Source organism: Vulpes vulpes, chromosome 3 (genome assembly GCF_048418805.1).
Source record: "Vulpes vulpes isolate BD-2025 chromosome 3, VulVul3, whole genome shotgun sequence".
NCBI lineage: Eukaryota > Metazoa > Chordata > Mammalia > Carnivora > Canidae > Vulpes > Vulpes vulpes.
Window position 1 is genome coordinate 113,531,644 of NC_132782.1, and position 17,710 is coordinate 113,549,353.

General features: G+C 56.7%; 1 protein-coding gene across 6 annotated transcripts in view; it reads right to left on the bottom strand.

Annotated features, from left to right (window-relative positions):
- The window catches only part of TBC1D24 (TBC1 domain family member 24), a 26,348-nt gene continuing 8,638 nt past the window's right edge, over positions 1-17,710 (bottom strand). For 3 of the 6 annotated variants that reach the window (XM_072753981.1, XM_025984983.2, XM_025984984.2), the window contains exons 2-9: positions 10,987-11,104; positions 8,776-9,857; positions 8,175-8,192; positions 7,567-7,725; positions 6,351-6,414; positions 5,393-5,488; positions 4,913-5,135; positions 1-4,559 (exon numbers count right to left, since the gene is read on the bottom strand). In XM_072753981.1, coding sequence (XP_072610082.1) covers positions 4,405-4,559; positions 4,913-5,135; positions 5,393-5,488; positions 6,351-6,414; positions 7,567-7,725; positions 8,175-8,192; positions 8,776-9,740 — 1,680 coding nt within the window. In that variant the 5' untranslated portion in view covers positions 9,741-9,857; positions 10,987-11,104 and the 3' untranslated portion in view covers positions 1-4,404. The remainder of the gene's footprint in view (positions 4,560-4,912; positions 5,136-5,392; positions 5,489-6,350; positions 6,415-7,566; positions 7,726-8,174; positions 8,193-8,775; positions 9,858-10,986; positions 11,105-17,710) is intronic. The other 3 variants (XR_012000660.1, XR_012000661.1, XM_072753982.1) reach the window with 3 other exon arrangements.

Sequence of the window (17,710 nt, forward strand, 5' to 3'; positions counted from 1 at the left end):
TTTTCACTTGGTCTCGCCATCCTTTATTCACTCAGATGCTCCAACGTGTCAATCTGGTAAAATCCATTTCTCAGCCAATGACCACCCTACACGAGAACGGGAATGTAAAGGGACCCACACAACCCTTTCTCCTCCTTAATCATTAGCTCACTGGCTTTTGGCAAACCATGTCCTTTGCCAAGCAGCGCACTTCCATATGAAATGGAGCAGGGCCCCTCCCGGACCCCCATGCTGTCACCGGCGCCCCTGGAGCAGACCCGACCTGCAGGCACCCGCACTTGGGGGTGCTTCCTGGCAACCCAAGGGCTTCTGGCCAGCTGGGAATACACCTGCGGATCTGGCAAGCTGAAGCAGCAGCTCTGCTGCTGTGTCTCTGCGTCATGTCACGAGTCAGCATGTCTGTGTGACAGCGTGTCCCCTGATTTTGCTTCCTTGGTCCCAAGCACAGAGTTAACAAATTCCATAGGGTCTGGTCAAGTGAGCGTGTCTGCAAACATGTGACGCATTTCATCTTCAGTGACGAGTCACGTGATGCTGTGCCTCACTTCTTGACCACAATCTGACACGACTATAATGAAGATCATAATTTTTAATTGAAATTTTAGTCAACATACAGTGCAATCTTGGTTTCTTCCACAAGGTGGTCACTTTCCTACTTTTGTAGGCTTGCAGTTTTGTCCTCTCAGACCTCTGACTTATTTCTTGGGTGTTCAGAAGGATTTGATAAGTATCTAGCTGTGTTCGAGGGGCAAAGACGAGCTCAGGGCCCCCTGACTGCTCTGCCATCTTAACACCTCGTGGTCATAATTTTGTTTTATACCAGGTTATTTTTAAAGATCCACACCCTTCTCTAACTTAGATGTGGTAGCGTGAAGCACTTGTGAGGCATCCGCTGTACTCCTGCTTCAGCTGGTAACGTCCACATGCAAATGAGACATTTGGGGGCGGAAGGACGAGAACAGTCACGACAGGCATCCATGCCTGAGACCTCACTGTGCTAATTAGTGGCAATTTATTTTTTTGAACAGGTTTAGTCTTGTGAATTTTGAGGACATTCTGCATTTTTTTAAAAAATGTAAATATCTGTACAAATTAAATCTATTCCTAGAACAGAGAAAAGGACTGGACAAACTGAAGGAATCTGGCTAAATCTGTAGTTAATAGCATTATATATCAACATTTGTTACTGCTCGGATATGTGCCCTGTATCTACACTGCAGGAGGGGGGCGGGGGCTATGGAAAGTCTCTGTACCACCTTTCCATTTCTCTTGTAAATCCGAAGTTATTTCAAAATTTAAAACTTATAAAATCTGAATCTATTAAATACAACACACATAAGGGGACTATAAAGGCCTTATGGATTCAGGAAATGGGTAAGAGGAATCTGAAAGCCTGAAATCTTCAGAATTTTCTAAAACAGGGCAGCCCTAGTGGCCCAGCGGTTTAGCGCTGCCTTCAGCCCAGGGTGTGATCCTGGAGAGACCCGGGATGGAGTCCTCCATTGGGCTCCCTGCATGGAGCCTGCTTCTCCCTCTGCCTGTGTCTCTGCCTCTCTCTCTCTGTCGTGAATAAATTAAAAATAAAAAATAAAAAAAAAAGAATTTTCTAAAACAAGTTGCCATGAAGAACTCAAAAAGTTAAGCATGCAGCTTATAAAAGTCAGAAAAGTTGAAATACTAATTTTGATTCAGCAATTAAAACTCTTGAAAAATTAATACAAATGACTTACTCTTCTATTATAAATTATTTTTGAAAAACTAATGTCCTGAAGCCCTAAAGGCATATAGTCCACTTTAACGTTTTCTTTAATTTAATGAACTGTTTTTAACTATGTTCTATTTTATTTTTTTTTTTGTTAAAAATTTATTTTATTTATTCATGAGACATAGGCAGAGGGAGAAGCAGGCTCCCCACAGGGAACCTGATGTGGGACTCGATCCCAGGACCCCAGGATTATGCCCTGAGCCAAAGGCAGATGCTTAACCCCTGAGCCACCCAGGCATCCCTGTTCTGCTTTATTTTTTAAATAAACCTTTTAAAAGTAAGCTCCATGTCCAATGTAGGACTCGAACTCACAACTCCAAGACCAGAGTCCCATGCTCTTCGGACTGAGCCAGCCAGGCACCCCTCAAAATAAGTTTTTAAATGCTTCTAGAAAAAAAATGATAATTCGTCATGCAATTCCATAACACGTTAGCTATTTTTAACATCAAAAGCAAATTTTAGGTAACCAGTAAGAAATGATAGAGAATATTAACAAAATGTGTTCTACTTGGAAGCACTTGATACGTGACTAGACATTAAATCGGAGTTAAAGATGAAGGTAATAACCACACGTACCTTTACTTTAGCAGGACAGCTGGGAAGACGACGTGAGAGCCGAGGGAACGGAGGACCACGCATGCGCACGCGGAGACCTCACACCACAGATAGAGGTGGTGGCTAAGCAGCGCTGGGCCTCCTATGCTGGACCCCTCAGGCAGCCAGAGACTCCTCCAGATTCACTCTCAGAAGAATCCCCCAGGCTCCCTCCAGAGGGAGCCACACAGATGGTGCTAGAATGGACCTCCAGGCGCCCTGAAAGGCCGTCAACATTCCACGGATGATGCACTGACCAGCATGCTGAGGGTGCCGCCTGTGGCACCCCGCTTGGCAGCAGGCCCAGAGGAGCCCCTGGAGGCCCCTCTGACCAAAGACTGCAGACTTGGACCGTCAGAGTTCACATAACGAGACCGTGTTTAACGAACACCAAAGTTGGTGCTACAGCAGAGGGCTGTGGGGGCTCAGGGCGGGGCAAGGGTGGCAGTGGTCGGGGTGGGGGGGTGGCGAGCATGGTACCGCCTCTCAGCACCTCTGTCCCTTACTAGGGACTCACACTGTCCCCCTTGGAGCCTCTGGACAGTCCCTGGGGACAGCAGAGCAGGATGACTGGCCCCATGTTACAGGTGGAGAAACAAAGTTCCAGGCAGATTCCGGGCCTGCCTGAAGCTACAAGGACCCCTGGTCCTTCCTCCTGTACCACGGTAGCCTGGCTCAGAGGAGACAGGAAACTGGGGCAGGAGAAGGCCAATGCCCCACACCAAGAGCAAGCAGTATGGAGATGGCAGAGGCACGGTGCCCGGGGCCACCAAGGGCCGCAGCCATGTAGGGATCAGGCTGGCGGGCGGGACCCCTGGCACCTGTGGCTCGAGCTGCCACAGGCCCACAGGGCTGCTCGGGTGGCTGTCGGCTTCCCCTCCTCCCCCCAGGGCCCAGGCCATCAGGACCAGCTGAGGGAGGTCACGCGGTGGGAGGCTGCTCCCCAAGTCTTCACGGGGCACCTACAGTCTACAGGGCCTGTGTGGAGCCGGGCTGGGTAGGGCAAAGGGGGGAGGTGGCAGCACAAGAAAGCCATGCTGTACGCCAACGACAGGGCTAAGAGAGGGCTGTAGGGGGCGTGTGGCGAAGGAGCTGCGTGGGAGGGGCCCCGGGGAGGAGGCAGGTTGCACGTGCTGAAGGACGAAGACAGGGGTGCCACGCTGAGGAGTCTGGGTGGGATCCTGGGGCCACCCTGAGGCTGCAGGGGAGCGGAGGAGGCCCCCAGCAGACAGGAGGAGAGCTAGGAAGTGTGGACTTCCCCAGGCAAGTCCTTGGAAATGGAGCTGGCTGGGGTGGGGTCTGTGGCAGAGGCCTGGGCCATTCTGGGCCGCCTCTTTGGGACTGAGCCCGCAGGGAGGCCCAGCAGAAGCCCCAGGCTCTGGAACACCAGGACGCATGATGTCCCCTCAGGCCCTTCCTCATACTGGTGCTTGACCCTCCCTCGGGAGGGGCCCAGAGCTCAGCACAAATCCTGCCCTCCCCTCTTTCACCCTGTGGTTCCAAGAGGTGGCCACAGGTGCCGGCCAGCAGGGGGAGGCGTCAGGACCCTGTGGGGGTGGGCGGGACAGGGCCAAGGAGTGGCACCCCCACAGGAGCAGCCCCCCAGGTGCGGGTGCAGTGTCTTCGGGTGCAGTGTCTTTGGAGCCACCAGCCATAGGACCCAGGGCGGCTCAGGGCTCTGCTCCAGAGCTATGCTAAGACACACCAGCAGGGGGTACCACGGACCCACACTTGGTGGAAGGTTCCTTCTGCTGTCAGGTCCCCACCCCCACACCAAGGGACTGAGACTCAGTGGCCCCTCCTAGGCCTTGGGCTCAGGAGTCCCAGGTAGAGGCAGCAGCAAGTCTGAGCCGGTCTGAGCAGGGACGCACCCCCCCCAGCTGAGGTCCCAGCAGCCTCTGCCCGGCCCCCCACCAGAGCACCCCCACGCTGCCCACCGCAGAGGGGGGGGGTTCATCTACTGCCTCTCCCCTGAAGAGGGGGTCTGGCCACTGCCTCACCCCCCACTGCACGGTGGCAGCCCAGTCACCACCTGGGCAGGCGCATCACTGGGTGTCAGGGTCCTGGAAGCCCCAGGCCTCCACAGCAGCGATGAAGAAGTTCTCAGAGCAGAGGGGCTGGTTATTGAAAGTGTCGCAGTGGCCGGTGCGGCCCCGGTTCAGGTCCCCGTCGATGTAGAGTGCCTGGCCACCGCCTCCACCTGGGGGAGGCTCAGGTCAGGCCGGCTGCCCTCTGTCCACTCTGCTCCTGCTCCTGAACATCTGCCCTTGGAGGGAGCAAGCCTCACAGCTGGCCCTGCCCTGGTCCTGCCAGAGACTTCTCCAAAACCACAGGGCCGAGCCTCGGTCTCCTCAAGCCCCCCTGGCCAGGGTCCCCACCGTACAGCCGCCTGTCCCCACGCCCACCCCCGTGCCTGCTCCAGCCTCCACACTCCCAGTTCTCTTGTCTGCCTGTCCCTCGGGGAGGCACCTGCTACACAGGAACTCCGGCGCCCCACAACCCTGCGCCCATCTCCCAGGCTAAGTGACCAAGGGCAGGCAGGGAGGTGCTCACCTATGATGAGGCAGTCATTGCCTCCGGCCATGAACATGGACTCAGTCTTGGAGGGCAGATTGAAGTGACGTGTGGCCAGGAAGGGTGAGAGGCGATCTGCAGGGTCTGAGGACATGGGGCGGCAGGGAGGGGACGGGGCAGCGACAGCCTCCAAGGACACTGGCTTGGTCAGCTCCGGGTGTTTGATGACCACCCACTCATAGCGCTGGACCTCAGGCTGCAGCTGAGGGCAAAAGGGCAGTGTGAGTTCCAAGCACACAATCCCCTGTGGGCCCTCCTGCCCACCCACTGCCCCCCGCCCCCGCCCCCGTCTTCGTCAGCACCAGGCCCTGTGCCCGGGCCGGGGAGACGTGGCACAGGGCGAAGAAGGCTCGCTGCCTGCTCTTGCACGGTTTGGTCTGATGGTCACAAACAAGAAGCCAAAGGGGGGGGGGGGGGCTGTGGGGGCTGTGGTGTGACTACCCCAGCAGACTCACTTACCCTAAACACGAAGCACTCTCCGGTCCCAAAGAAGCCCACTTTGCCTCCAAACTTGTTTCTCTCACTCCAGTCTGTTGACAGGTAAGCCCCACACACCTGGGGAGAAAGGTCATGAGGCTGCACCCCGCCTACTTGTGAGAGCACCCCTCGCTTGTTGCTGGGGGGCGGTGGTACAGTCACAGCTGGGGGGCACTGTTGGCACCGCCGCACCGCCCCCCCCTCCAACCAGAGGGCCAGAGGTGGCCAGTGGTGTGAGGAGGTCAGAGTCTGGAAGGCAAGGGGTGGGCAGCGAGGGTGGGTGGGCGGCTGCCTCGGCCAGCACCGGCTTATTTGGGATACTTTTGTTTCCCTCCTTGGCCCTCAAGCACGGGAAGGAGCCCACGTCCACACTCAGCCATCAACCCCAAGGATGCCCCTCACAGAGAAGCTTCCAAGAGATGACCCTGTTCTAGAATGTTCCCCAACACCATCAGCCAGCAAAGCGCAAGATTCCCTCAGACTCAGTCCTCTGAGTGGCTGCAGGCTTTGCGCTAAGTGTCTGACCATGAGTCACCTGCTAGAATGCAGACATGGGATTCCCATGGGTGCAGGCTTGGGGGCCAAGGAACAGAGAGCCTCTACCGGGGAAGCACGCGCCCTTGGGTTGGGGGCACCTGGGTTCTAGCCCTCATGGATGCCTCAGGGCACTTCCCAGGTGACAGCCCCTGCGGACAGAGGACGCCCTGAAAACTACCTGTCAGGGTGGAGGCAGGGGCAGACGGCAGGGCGGCAGGCAGTGCTCCCTGAAGCCAGGCCCTGTGGTCTCAGGCGGATTCGGGGCTTAGAGCACCAGGGGGACAGGGTGGGGGTCACAAGGGGAGGCTGGACTCACCCATGAGAGTGGACGAAGCCTGGGTGGAGGTTTCAGGGCAGCACCCACCCTCCCCGAAGCTCATCAGAGGCAAGGACCCCTCCTCACCTCCTTTTGCGTGGTCTTAATGAGCAAGAGGGTGGGTTCGTGTCCTTCACACTGGAAATAGAACCTGGGGGCAAAGATCACACATGCCAGCCTTACTACCTCCTCTGTGCCACCTCTGGCCACAGCATCTGGTGCCCACAGCATCCAAGATGCCCAGCCACCTGTGGCAGACAGGCCTGGGGACCAGGCATGATGGCCAAGGAGCTTCCCAGCCAAGATGAAGCCCAGACCAGGCAGCCTGGGGCCCTAGCCGTCAGCAACGCCAGGACCGTTGGCCCTGGTGTGAGGTGGGGGAAGGCGCAGGGCAGAGTCCTCAGCAGGCATAGCCACGTGCCAGGTGCTTCAGGGACACAAGACCAGAGGAACAGGTCCCTGCCCTAGGAAAGCCTGGAACGTACCCAGGAGCCTGAGCCTCTGAGGGACACGCAACACTGGGAAGTGCATGAGGAGCCCTGACGTCGCACTGTGGTGGCACTGAGTGTCCAGGGCTCGCATGGTATCCCTAGTGGTCCTGCCTGGCCCGTCCCTCAGCAGGCCTCCCAAGGAGCACAGCGGGCCTCCCAGGAACCACTCCCCTGGGGAGCAGGGGAGTGTATCTCTAGCTATGCCAACACACTCATGGGCCGCAGACAGTGCCCGCCATGAGGGCTGGGGCAGCTCTCCCAAAGTCACCTCTGTGGGGCCACCTGGGACACAGCCAGAAACTTCTGAGGCTACCTGCCATCTAAGGCTAGACTGGAGCTACCTGGCAGAGTTGCCTCGGGAGGCGGTACACCTTGAGGGGGCCCTTCCACAATACCGTGGCCCCACCTGCGGACGAGGCAAGTCAAGGCTGGGGAGTAATGTCCCAAGGCCTACCGCCACAGGTCACCTTGTCCTAGAACTCTGTTAACTCCTAGGTGGGCATCTGCCTCCTGCATGGTCACAACACCTACGCGGGAGCCTGGAGCTGTGCTGGGTATCCAGGGCAAGGACCCCTCAGGTTTGGGTGGCCTGGGAATGAGAGAAGTCCAGGAGGAGGGGCTCCCAATTCCGGGGCCCCCAGAGGGAAGGCAGGGCCTTGCCCAGGTGTATCTGAGGGCCAGTCGCCAGCCAGCAGAATATTCTGGGAGGCCCCACAGCCCACTCTGTCCTCCCATACCGCAGACCCTTAGAGTCCAGGCCCTGGGGCCTCAGGAGGGCAGGGCCCAGCCCCCGTTGGGCTCCCGGGGGTTACCTGGTGAGGCTGTACCCGTGCTGCAGGGAGGAGAAGAGCAGGAGGGGCTGGCAGAGGGCGAAGCGTTCGGGGACCCACGACCAGATGTCCCTCATCTCCTTCACACTGACAATCTCCGAGTGGAAGTTCTCTGCGTGCACGGCCAGGTGCACAAACTGCCTGGGGAAAGTGGGGGTGGGGGGGTCAGAGCACAGCCGGGACCCCAGCCCTGACCAAGCCCCCCGCCCCCACCAGGGATGCAGAGCCTCTTGTGTAAGCTAAGCCCACAGGGGGCTTCTCACCTATTTAAGAAACGGGATGATGCTGACCCCTGGAGCCCCACTCCCATGGGTACAGAGGGGAGAGCACCCGGCCTGGGTCGCGACACAAGCACTTTTCTCTAATCAACGGGGACAGAGAGCGAGCCAGCTCTGCCAAGACAAGGCTTCAGAGCCAGCCGAGCACTGAGAGACAGCACACGTGAGGCAGTGGAGCAGACAGACAGGGCCTGGACATCAGCCAGGCTTCAAGGTGGCGCTGCCCAAGCCAGAGTGAGCAGCCAGGCCCTGCGACAGCCAGGCTGGAGGAGGGACAGACGCCAGGCATGGAGACGTGGTTTCCAGACCTACCTTTTAGAAAGTGAAACACTGAAAAACAGGAGGAAGCAACGGACACAGAGAAGACAGAAAAAAAATAAAAGACAAGGAGAGGTTAGTGGGAGGCACCGATGGCTGGGACGCAGCTGCCTGCGGCCCCGGAGAAAGGCCTCTGTGCCTACAGCCTGCTCAGGCCGAGACAGCGTTCGGATGCTCGCCGGGTGCTATGCTCGGGGCGGGCAGCGTACCCAGCAGCCACGGGGACAGCAGCGAGGGAGCCCAGGGCTGGGAGTGACCCGCGGCAGTCAGCCTGGCCACTGCAGACCCTCTGACCCCATGGTCGGTGTCTGGCTTCCGTCTTAGCCACGGCCTTGTCCCCGAGGGCACGACCCTGCGCCTTCTGCAGCCACAGCTGCCTGAGCCAGCCGGGGCCACAGGGCCCCTTCTCCCCTCCCGTGGTTTTCTGTCCAGGCAGGGTTTGCCGGCGGGCAGGCGAGGGTGGGCGACCAAGAGGCTGGCAGGACAAGTTCAGGCCCCAACACCCAGGACGTGCCCCACCCCAGCTCTACCCAACGTGGGCCCCTCAGAGCAGCCCGGGGCAGGCCACACCCAAGGCCCCGAGGGGCCTGCCTACCTCTTCTGCTTGACGGTGATGCCTTTCTGCTTCAGAGCCTTCTCGTTGGCCATCTGCAGGAGCTGGATCTCCTTGCGGGAGAAGAGGCGGATGGCGAATGCCTTCTCCAGCAGCTTCTCCGGAGACACGGTCTTGGCGATGTCCCTGACGAAGGCACGAATGTCCTGCTTCACGCTGTCCGACTCGAGCGGCTGCCCAGCTCTGACCTTGTGAAAGAACTTGAGGATGGCCAGCGCCACGCGGTATAGCACCTTGTACCCCTCCACCAGGAAGACATCGAAGACGCGAGCGAAGTAGCTGAGGGGCAGCTCCCCAAACAGCCAGCGCTGCCAGTCTGCGTACACCTGCAGGACGTCCTCGGACACGGCCACCATCAGCTTGTGGGCCGCCTGGCAGTACTTGTTCACAAGGTCCCCAAACGTCATGCAGGATGACTCGAAGGCCAGGAAGCTCTGATCTACAAGCTTCCTGCTGGGGTCATTGCAGGCCAGGATGCGGCAGGCATTCTCGAAGCACTGGGCCTCGTCTGTGCTGTAGTGGAGCAGCAGAGCCACGACCGCGGGCAGCGCGGGGCAGAAGGACACGTCAGGGAACTGGTTGGCGATGCACAGCAGGATCTTCCGCACGGCACCCTCGCCCCGGGTGTTCAGGCAGTAGCTGGGCACCTGCGTGTTGTCCACGAACTCGGGCAAGGGCAGGCTGGTGCCGCTGTGCTTGCCCACAATCTTGCCCACGATGTCGCTGTACACGCTGGCATCCGGCGTGACGGTTCGGCAGGGGATGTCGCGGATCAGGCGCTGGTACACCTTGCCCCGCAGGGCATAGCTGCAGGCCCAGTAGCCCTGGCGAGCCAGCTGCTTCAGCTCTGCCAGTTCCGTACAGCTCAGCTCTTTGGGGCCCTGGTCCTGCACGGCAGCGTCCATCTTGTCTCTGTCCACGAAGCAGTTGTACCCCGGGGAGTCCATGGTGCAGGCCCCGGCACCCCGGGGTCAAGTCCTAGGCTGCCAGGAAGGGCACGGAGCCGCTCAATCCCCGGCCCCCTCTCCAAGGCTTCACGGTTAACCTGTGTGCCATCCCATATCCTGTCGGATTAAAGATCATGCTTAATACGTGCAGGTGAAGGGTCATGTCTTAAAGAGCATGTTTTTGTTTCATCTTTCTATAAAGTATTAGAAGGGCTTCCATTTCAGATAAGTTGTTATTCACTATGAGAATATGAGAATTCACTATGAGCTCTGGAGTAGAATAGAACTTCTTTCCACAGGGCAGGTACTGGAGTAGGTCACACACACTGAGTACTCAGAGGCTGGGGCTGAGTTCCCAGAAGGGCTAGGCCAGCCTTCCCCCGCCCCACCTGGGCTGCCAACCATCGCCCCCCTACCCCCCCGGCCCCCGGGCCACCAGCCTCCCCGCCCCAGGCCGCCAACCATCCCCCCGGGCTGCCAACCTCCCCCACCCAAGCTGCCAACCACCCCCCTGGGCCACCGTCACCCCCCACCCAGGCTGCCAACCACCCCCCTGAGCCACCAGCCACCCCCCACCAGGCTGCCAACCACCACCCTAGGCCACCAGTCTCCCCTGTCTGGGCCGCCAACCACCTCCCTGGGCTGCCAACCTCCAGCACCCAGGCCACCAACCACCCCCCTGGGCCATCAGCCTCCCCCCACCTGGGCCGCCAGCCCCCCTCCCAGCCCCTCACACCCACGGGCCACCAGACCACGGCACCCCAGCAAGTCCAGAGACACTCAGTTTCCGCTCCCTGAGGCTTCGGGCCTTCACGGCTGTGCGTGCTGCACCCCACCGTGTTCCTGCTCTGCCCCACTATCCCCTGGGTCAGAAGCCAGCGGCCAGCCCTTAATTCTCTAGAGATATCAGCTAAGATTCAGGGAGAGAAGAATCACTGCCGGGGAGTAGACTTAAGGGCTGAGAAATAAATGGAAGGTGTCGGAGCTTCAACACTAACGTGTTTCTGGGTCCGAGTGAGACAGAGGTATTGGGGGATCTGGTGCCGTCCCTCCATCATGGGCAACCACTGAGATCCAGGTAGACGTGACAAAACAGGTACGACGTGCAACCTGAGACTCTCTGGCTGATGGGTCACTGCATGTGGACGGTAAGACAGGAGTCTACCGTTCAGGATGCCACAACTTGACGTCTGTCTTTGCCAAAGGCTACCGCCCGGGCACAAAAATGCCACGTCTGCCCACGTACCTCGGACCAGCCTTTCCGCCCGAGATGGAACAAATGTCCAGAGGTCTCAGGCTCTGCTTCAGAAGGTGTCACTGAATGACCAGACAGTTGCAATTTCTCCTGCATCTATAACATTCATCTGAAAACATAAAAAGGAAGTTGAACCTTAAGGATGCAGAGCAGAAATGAAAGAATCAGTGAGACGGTGGCTTGAGAAAGCGCCTTCATATGGTGTGGTTTCTTTCATTGTGGTAAAATATGCATAAGATTAGCCATTTTAGCCATTTTTCAGTGCATGGTTCTGAGACATTAAGTGTGTTCACACGGTTGTGCAGCCCTCACCACCATTAGTCCCCAAATCTTGTTCTTCTCCCCCGGTTGAAACTCTACCCCCATTCAACAAGGACGCCCCCTCCGCAGCCCCTGGCGCCCACCCTTTTACTCTCTATGAATGGGACACCTCTAAGGGCCTCACAGAAGTGGAATCATGCACACTCATCACTTTGTGTCTGGCTTATCTGAGCACAACGTCCTCAAGGTTCATCTAGGTTCATAGTGTGTATCAATTTTTTTTAAATTTAAGACTATTTTTTATTCTTTATTCTTTCTTTTTTTTTTTTTTTAAGATTTTATTTTTTAAGTAACATCTACCCCAACATTGGCCTGGAACTCACAACCCCAAGATCAAGAGTTGCACACTCTACTGACTGAGCCACCCAGGCGTCCCTACAGCAGTTTCAAGTTCACAGGAAAATGGAGAGGAAGGTACAGAGATTTCTCACACCCCTTGCCCCCACACATCCACAGACGCCCCTGTGGTCAGCACTGCTCACCAGAGGGGGACATCTGCCACAGCAGCTCAGCCTGCATTAACACATCATCATGACCTGAAATCTGTAGAGTAACTAAGGTTCACTCTAGATGTACATTCCAGGAGTCTGGACAAACGTAGGATGACATCTCCTCACAACAGGACCATATAGAGTATTTCCACTGCCCTACAATACCTCTGTGCTCCACCTGTCCATTCGGCACCCCGTCAGAATTTCATTCCTTTTTTTTTTTTAAGATTTTATTTATTTATTCATGAAGGATACAGAGAGAGGCAGAGACACAGGCAGAGGGAGAAGCAGGCTCCACGCATAGAGCCCAGTGTGGGACTCGATCTGATCCCGGGACTCTGGGATCACGCCCTGAGCTGAAGGCAGATGCTCAACTGCTAAGCCACCCGGTGTCAATTGATACCGCTCTTATAGGAGCTTCCTCATATGGGGATCCCTGGGTGGCGCAGCGGTTTGGCGCCTGCCTTTGGCCCAGGGCGCGATCCTGGAGACCCGGGATCGAATCCCACATCAGGCTCCCGGTGCATGGAGCCTGCTTCTCCCTCCGCCTGTGTCTCTGCCTTTCTCTCTCTCTCTCTGTGACTATCATAAATAAATAAAAAATTAAAAAAAAAAAATTAAAAAAAAAAATAAAAAAAAAAGGAGCTTCCTCATAGAGAAGATTAACTAAAATAAAGGTTTTGTGACAACATCCACATAACATGTCCCACCAGCCAATGCCTCACCCACAGCAAGACCCAGCCTACTGCTGGGCTGGAGCCTTCCTTTTCAGAAGAAAGTAAGTCTTGGGCACCTGGGTGGCTCAGTCAGTTAAATGTCGGCCTTCAGCTCAGGTTATCATCCTGGGGTTCTGGGATTGAGCCCCGTGTCAGGGTCCCTGCTCAGTAGGGAGTCCGCTTCTCCTTCTGCCTCTCGCCCCACCATTCATGTGCTTGCACTCTCTCTCACGCTCTCTCAAATAAATGAATAAAATCTTAAAAGAAAGTCTTTTTTTTAAAAGATTTTATTTATTTATTTATTCATGAGACACAGAGAGAGAGAGAGAGAGAGAGAGAGAAGCAGAGATACAGGCAGAGGGAGAAGCAGGCTCCATGCAGGGAGCCCAATGTGGGACTCGATCACGGGACTCCAGGATCACACCCTGAGCTGGATGCAGGCGCTAAACCACTAAGCCACTCAGGTGTCCCTAAAGAAAAGAAGTCTTAATGGAGCCAGTGTATTTGCTCTATCCTGAGTGGGAAAGTAGCCACGGCCCCCTCTTCCCCAGGCCCTATGGCTGTTCCCAGAGCCATATCCAGAGCCATGCCCAGGCTGCGTCCATAGCCCCCATGTGCAAATTACCTATAGGTTTGTGGGGTTTTCTTTCTTTCTTTTTTTTTTTTTTTAATTTTACATGATCTCTACCCCCAATGTAGGACTCAAACTCACAACCTGGAGATCAAGAATCACACGCTGTCCGGACTGAGCCAGGCAGGTGTTGGACTTATAGGGTTTAAACCCTTCATTCCGGGCTCTGGGCCCACTAACCTCTGAAGGGGACCCCAGGCCCATCCTGTGTGCATGAACAGCAGCAAATTATCAGGGCAGTAAACATGTGTTTATAAGCAGAACAAGAGCTGGGCAGGACAGCACCAATCCTCACTCAACAGGCCTCACGTTCGGGTGGAATATTAAACTGGAAACTCCAAAAACGATTATCGCACTTTGCAAAGTTCCGTCAGAAGGGCCTCCAGGGAGAAGCAGACAAACAGTTTCATTTGCTGCAACAAGTAGCTCAGGGACACGAGGGAGTCGAAGGCAAGGGCTTGTTCGGGAGACCCCAAAGGAGCTCCCTGGACCCGCACAGGTGTCCTCTAGTCCCCACCCCAAGAGGGAGCGCAGCATTTCTGAGGCCAGGCACTCAAGGCTTGCAGTGACCGCCTCAGGCGTCTATAAAACCAGATCCAGGGCGGTTTTCTTACCTGTCATTGTCATTTTAAAATAGGAACTCATAATCACAAAATGGTCAAATAACACAAAATCATGGAACAGAAGTGTCGAGTCCCGTTTCAGTCCCTCACCCCAATCCCACTCCGCCTTCCACGTAAAGATGATCGCTGCTCACATGTTAGTGCATATCCCACAAGGCCTCTTCCCTAGATCTACACACACACTCATTCACCATGAAGTGGGACTGTTAAGCTCCCTACTGGGAAGGACAAGTCAGGGGGCAGGAAACACAGCAAACATATAAGATAATCAAGGTTGAAGCTCCTGCCCTGGAGCTAAGTTTTGGAGCTGACGGCCTGTCTCCCCAGATATCCCCCCTGCAGCTCGCAGCTGCCACACCACACTGCCCACCTGCCCCCCACGCAGCAAATGGGCCTCATCCGCTCCACGTCCACACCTGGGGGTTGGGGTGAAGGGAGGCAGCAGCGAATGCAGGAGATGACCTAGGGTTCAGCCAGTCAGGCCTGGCTTCCGAGCCAGTTTTGTCACTTGTTTGCCTGAACCTCACACAAGCCTGCCTCTTCCCCAAAGGGCAGGTGCCTGCGTATAAAACAGAGCTGATAAATACAACCCACCGCGTGGGTGGTGGCCCTCATGCAACACCTGCGGGGTGAGCTCACACTCCAGGCTCACTGGCTGGGGGCTCAAGTGGCACCCAGCAGGCAAGCACAACCCCCCCCCCCCCCCCCCCCCCCCCCGCCCGCTCTCTCTCACTTCTCCTTATCCACGCTCTGGCAACTTGCCAGCCGGGCTCCACCAACAAGTGCCCCGGAAAACCATTTTCCTTGGGCCTCCTGATGGGGAGGGAGGGAGGAAATGATTTTTTTATCACAAATGTTGCACTCACCTAAAGGCCACCCTCCTCCCCAACCTGTCTCAGGTTCACTGCAGAGGAACAGGATGGGGGCAAGGCTGGTTTTTGGAGGGGACACCTCTCCACCACCCTGGGGGCTCGCAGAATTTGGAATGTAGGGAGATACTTGGTATGTTCTGTCCTCAGCTCTGGGCCTCACCTACAATTCTGGGAAAATTGAAAAAAATTCTACTCGATCTCCTTTCAGACTCACCAGAGGTACACTGATGATTTCAGAGAGCCAGGGCCACAGCACACCTGGTGGGTGACAACTACTTCACTAGGCTAATCAGAGTGGACCTCTCTCAATTTGAGCTCCAGTGACAAGAAGGAAGCGGCCAAGAGAGCTGAGGAAAGGTCACTCTGGACAGTGAGAAGAACAGGTGCAAAGGCCCTAAGGCAGGAACAGGCTGGTGTGCTTCCAGGAAGAGACGGGCGTCCAGAATGGCCAGAGCACAGCAAGCCAGGGAACAAGCAGCAGAGACATCAGGGGCCAGCTCATGCACCGGGAAGGGTGTGGATTTTCTTCTAGGTAAGCCGGAAGCAGGGAAGGGATGTGATCCAACGAATGTGCTTAAAAGCCAATTGTTAGGAGGATTAATGAAGACTGTTTATAGAAAGCGCCCAGGCTCGCCTGGCACACAGGCTGCTCAGATGTCCCCAGGGCTTCTCGTTCTGCACAGGGTCCCCTGGCCTGGTACAGGCTCAGGGACATCTGGGGAGTGACACAGACCTGCTGGGTCATCTCACTTGACCAGTCCTGCAGAGGGGCCCCCAGCATGGCCCCCTCTGGTGGGAGAGGTTCTCCCACAGGCCCACCGGAGTCCCTTGCTCTCTCTTTAGGAGCAGTCCTTCCAAATGGCCTCCTCAACAGACCTGCTTCCCCTGCTCCTGTAAGCCCCTCCAGTGACCCTCTCAAGCACTGTGCCTGTCTCGAGGATTCAGGCCACCTACAGACAGTTATTTTTGAGCAAAAATAAAACAGAACTCTAGGAGCCCCTAGGTGGTGCGGTCAGCTGGGCACCTGACTCTTAGTTTCGGCTCAGGCCATGACCTCAGGGGAGTCTGCTAGAGTTTCTCTCCCCTCGCTCTACCCCCTCCCGGAGCATACTTCCTAAAATAAATAAATCTTAAACAAACAAACAAACAAACACACAACTCTAAGTGGAAAGGAAATGAGTGACCCCTATTTCGCCCAGTGTTATCTTGCTATACTGGCAATAACTCAGTCCGGCTCCTCTTCCCGTCACGCTGACCACTGTGCCCTCTGGCCACTGCCCTGGGTATGCCCAAGGCAAGTTTACATCAGGCCTGGGTGATGGGGGGATGCTCCCCACAGGCCCCAGCCTTGCTTGCTGTGTTCTGGCCATTCTTCCTCTGTCTCTAGGGAGGAAGCTCCTACGAGGAGCCACTTCCCTGGGTGCACCCCATGAGAGTTCCTCTCAACCTCAACTCTGCTCTCCAGACCTCCAAGAAGGTCCTGGCCCGCGGTGCAGGAGCCCAGGTGCCCCGAACCTGCCGGTTCTCCTCCATCAGGTGTATAGGGCCCCTGCCTACGGGAGCAGGGTAAGAGGAGAGGGCCCACAGACCGCCTGCTGGGACAGCAGGGCAGGAGATGCCCAGGAGCAAGCAGCTGGCACCACCTGCTCAAGTGGGAGCCCTCTTCCTCCATCCTCAGGGACGGCTGAGCACAAAGCCCACAGCTGCTGGCTGCCCTAGCTCCCTTAATTCTAAGGACAAGTCAACGATGCAGAGACGGCTCCACTTTATAGGTTAGAGTACCAAGTACAGAGGGCACCCACGAGTCCCCAGCACATGGAGAACCCGCTCAGGTCTGCAGCCTGTGGGGCACGCACGGCGACCCCTGCTGCACCCACAACCCTTCTCTCACGTCAGGAGCACAGGCCACCTGGACGGTCAGCCCCACCCAAGCTCTCTCCTCAGCCTGGGCAGGGCTGGCTTCCTAGAGCCGCACTGCTGTCCCAAAACACGGCCCAGGGTCCGCTGAGTCATGACACCTCTGCATTTCTCACCTCTTACATGGGGAACGTGATTTTCTCAAACTCTTGGATGTGAATCTCACTTTCCTGTGACAAACGCAGACACACGAATGAAGTCTGGGTGATTCCATCTGAACTACCCTCCAACACTGGGGTCTGTGCGTCCCTCCCAGGCCGTGCCTCCCGGGGGCCCGGCATACCACCATGGCTCCCCTTGCCCCAGACTTTTATTCATTTGACAAACTTGTGTTGAGATACCTCTTGTGTGCCACGAGAGGCCAGGAAGGGCAACGGGAGACTAGCAAGGCAAAGCACGGACGTCACTTGAGCACAGCAAAGGTACCCTGGGTGTACAAAGACGGGGAGCCGGCCAGGTGCAGGAGTGCCAACAGGCACAGCAAGCTGGGGGGCCTGCGGCAGCTGGTGCCAAGGGGCTGGAGCTGGGACAGGAGGGGGCTGTGGCCTTGTGTGCCAGCTGCACTAGGAGAAGAGACACCCCCACACAAGAGGGAGCACAAGGAGAGTGAATCTAAGCAGAAGCTGGCACAATCAGACCCACATTTTAGAAAAATCGCCCTGGTGGCCAAGAAAGAAGGGCAAGGTCCAGGGAGGAGGCATGAGGAGGGGTGGGATGTGGCCACCCAGTGAGGATGAAGAGGACCCAACAGTGGGGGCAGACATGCAAGCAGGGAACAGAGAATCTGGCTCAAGGCAGGGGCAGGGTTGGCAGAGCAGAGGGTTTACTCCACGTGGGCATATGAGGTGCCTCTTAAAGCAAGGATGCCTCTCAGGCAAATGTCAGAGCAGCTTAGGTTGCAGGCAGGTCCTGCCCAGATGCCAACAGTGCTGGCTCCTGGACTTCTCTGCCACCTGTCAGCCTCCTGGAGGGCACATGCGTGTGCACACACACAAGCCCTGCACGCCACCAAAGGGCCAACTGTGGTTCCACAGGGCAAGAGGCAGCTCTGTGCAGAGGGAGGGAGGCCTGCACGGGGATCCTGACCCAGTCCTACTGGCTGCGTCCCCACCCCCGGCCTCAGAACAGCTCACGGCCCAGGGCT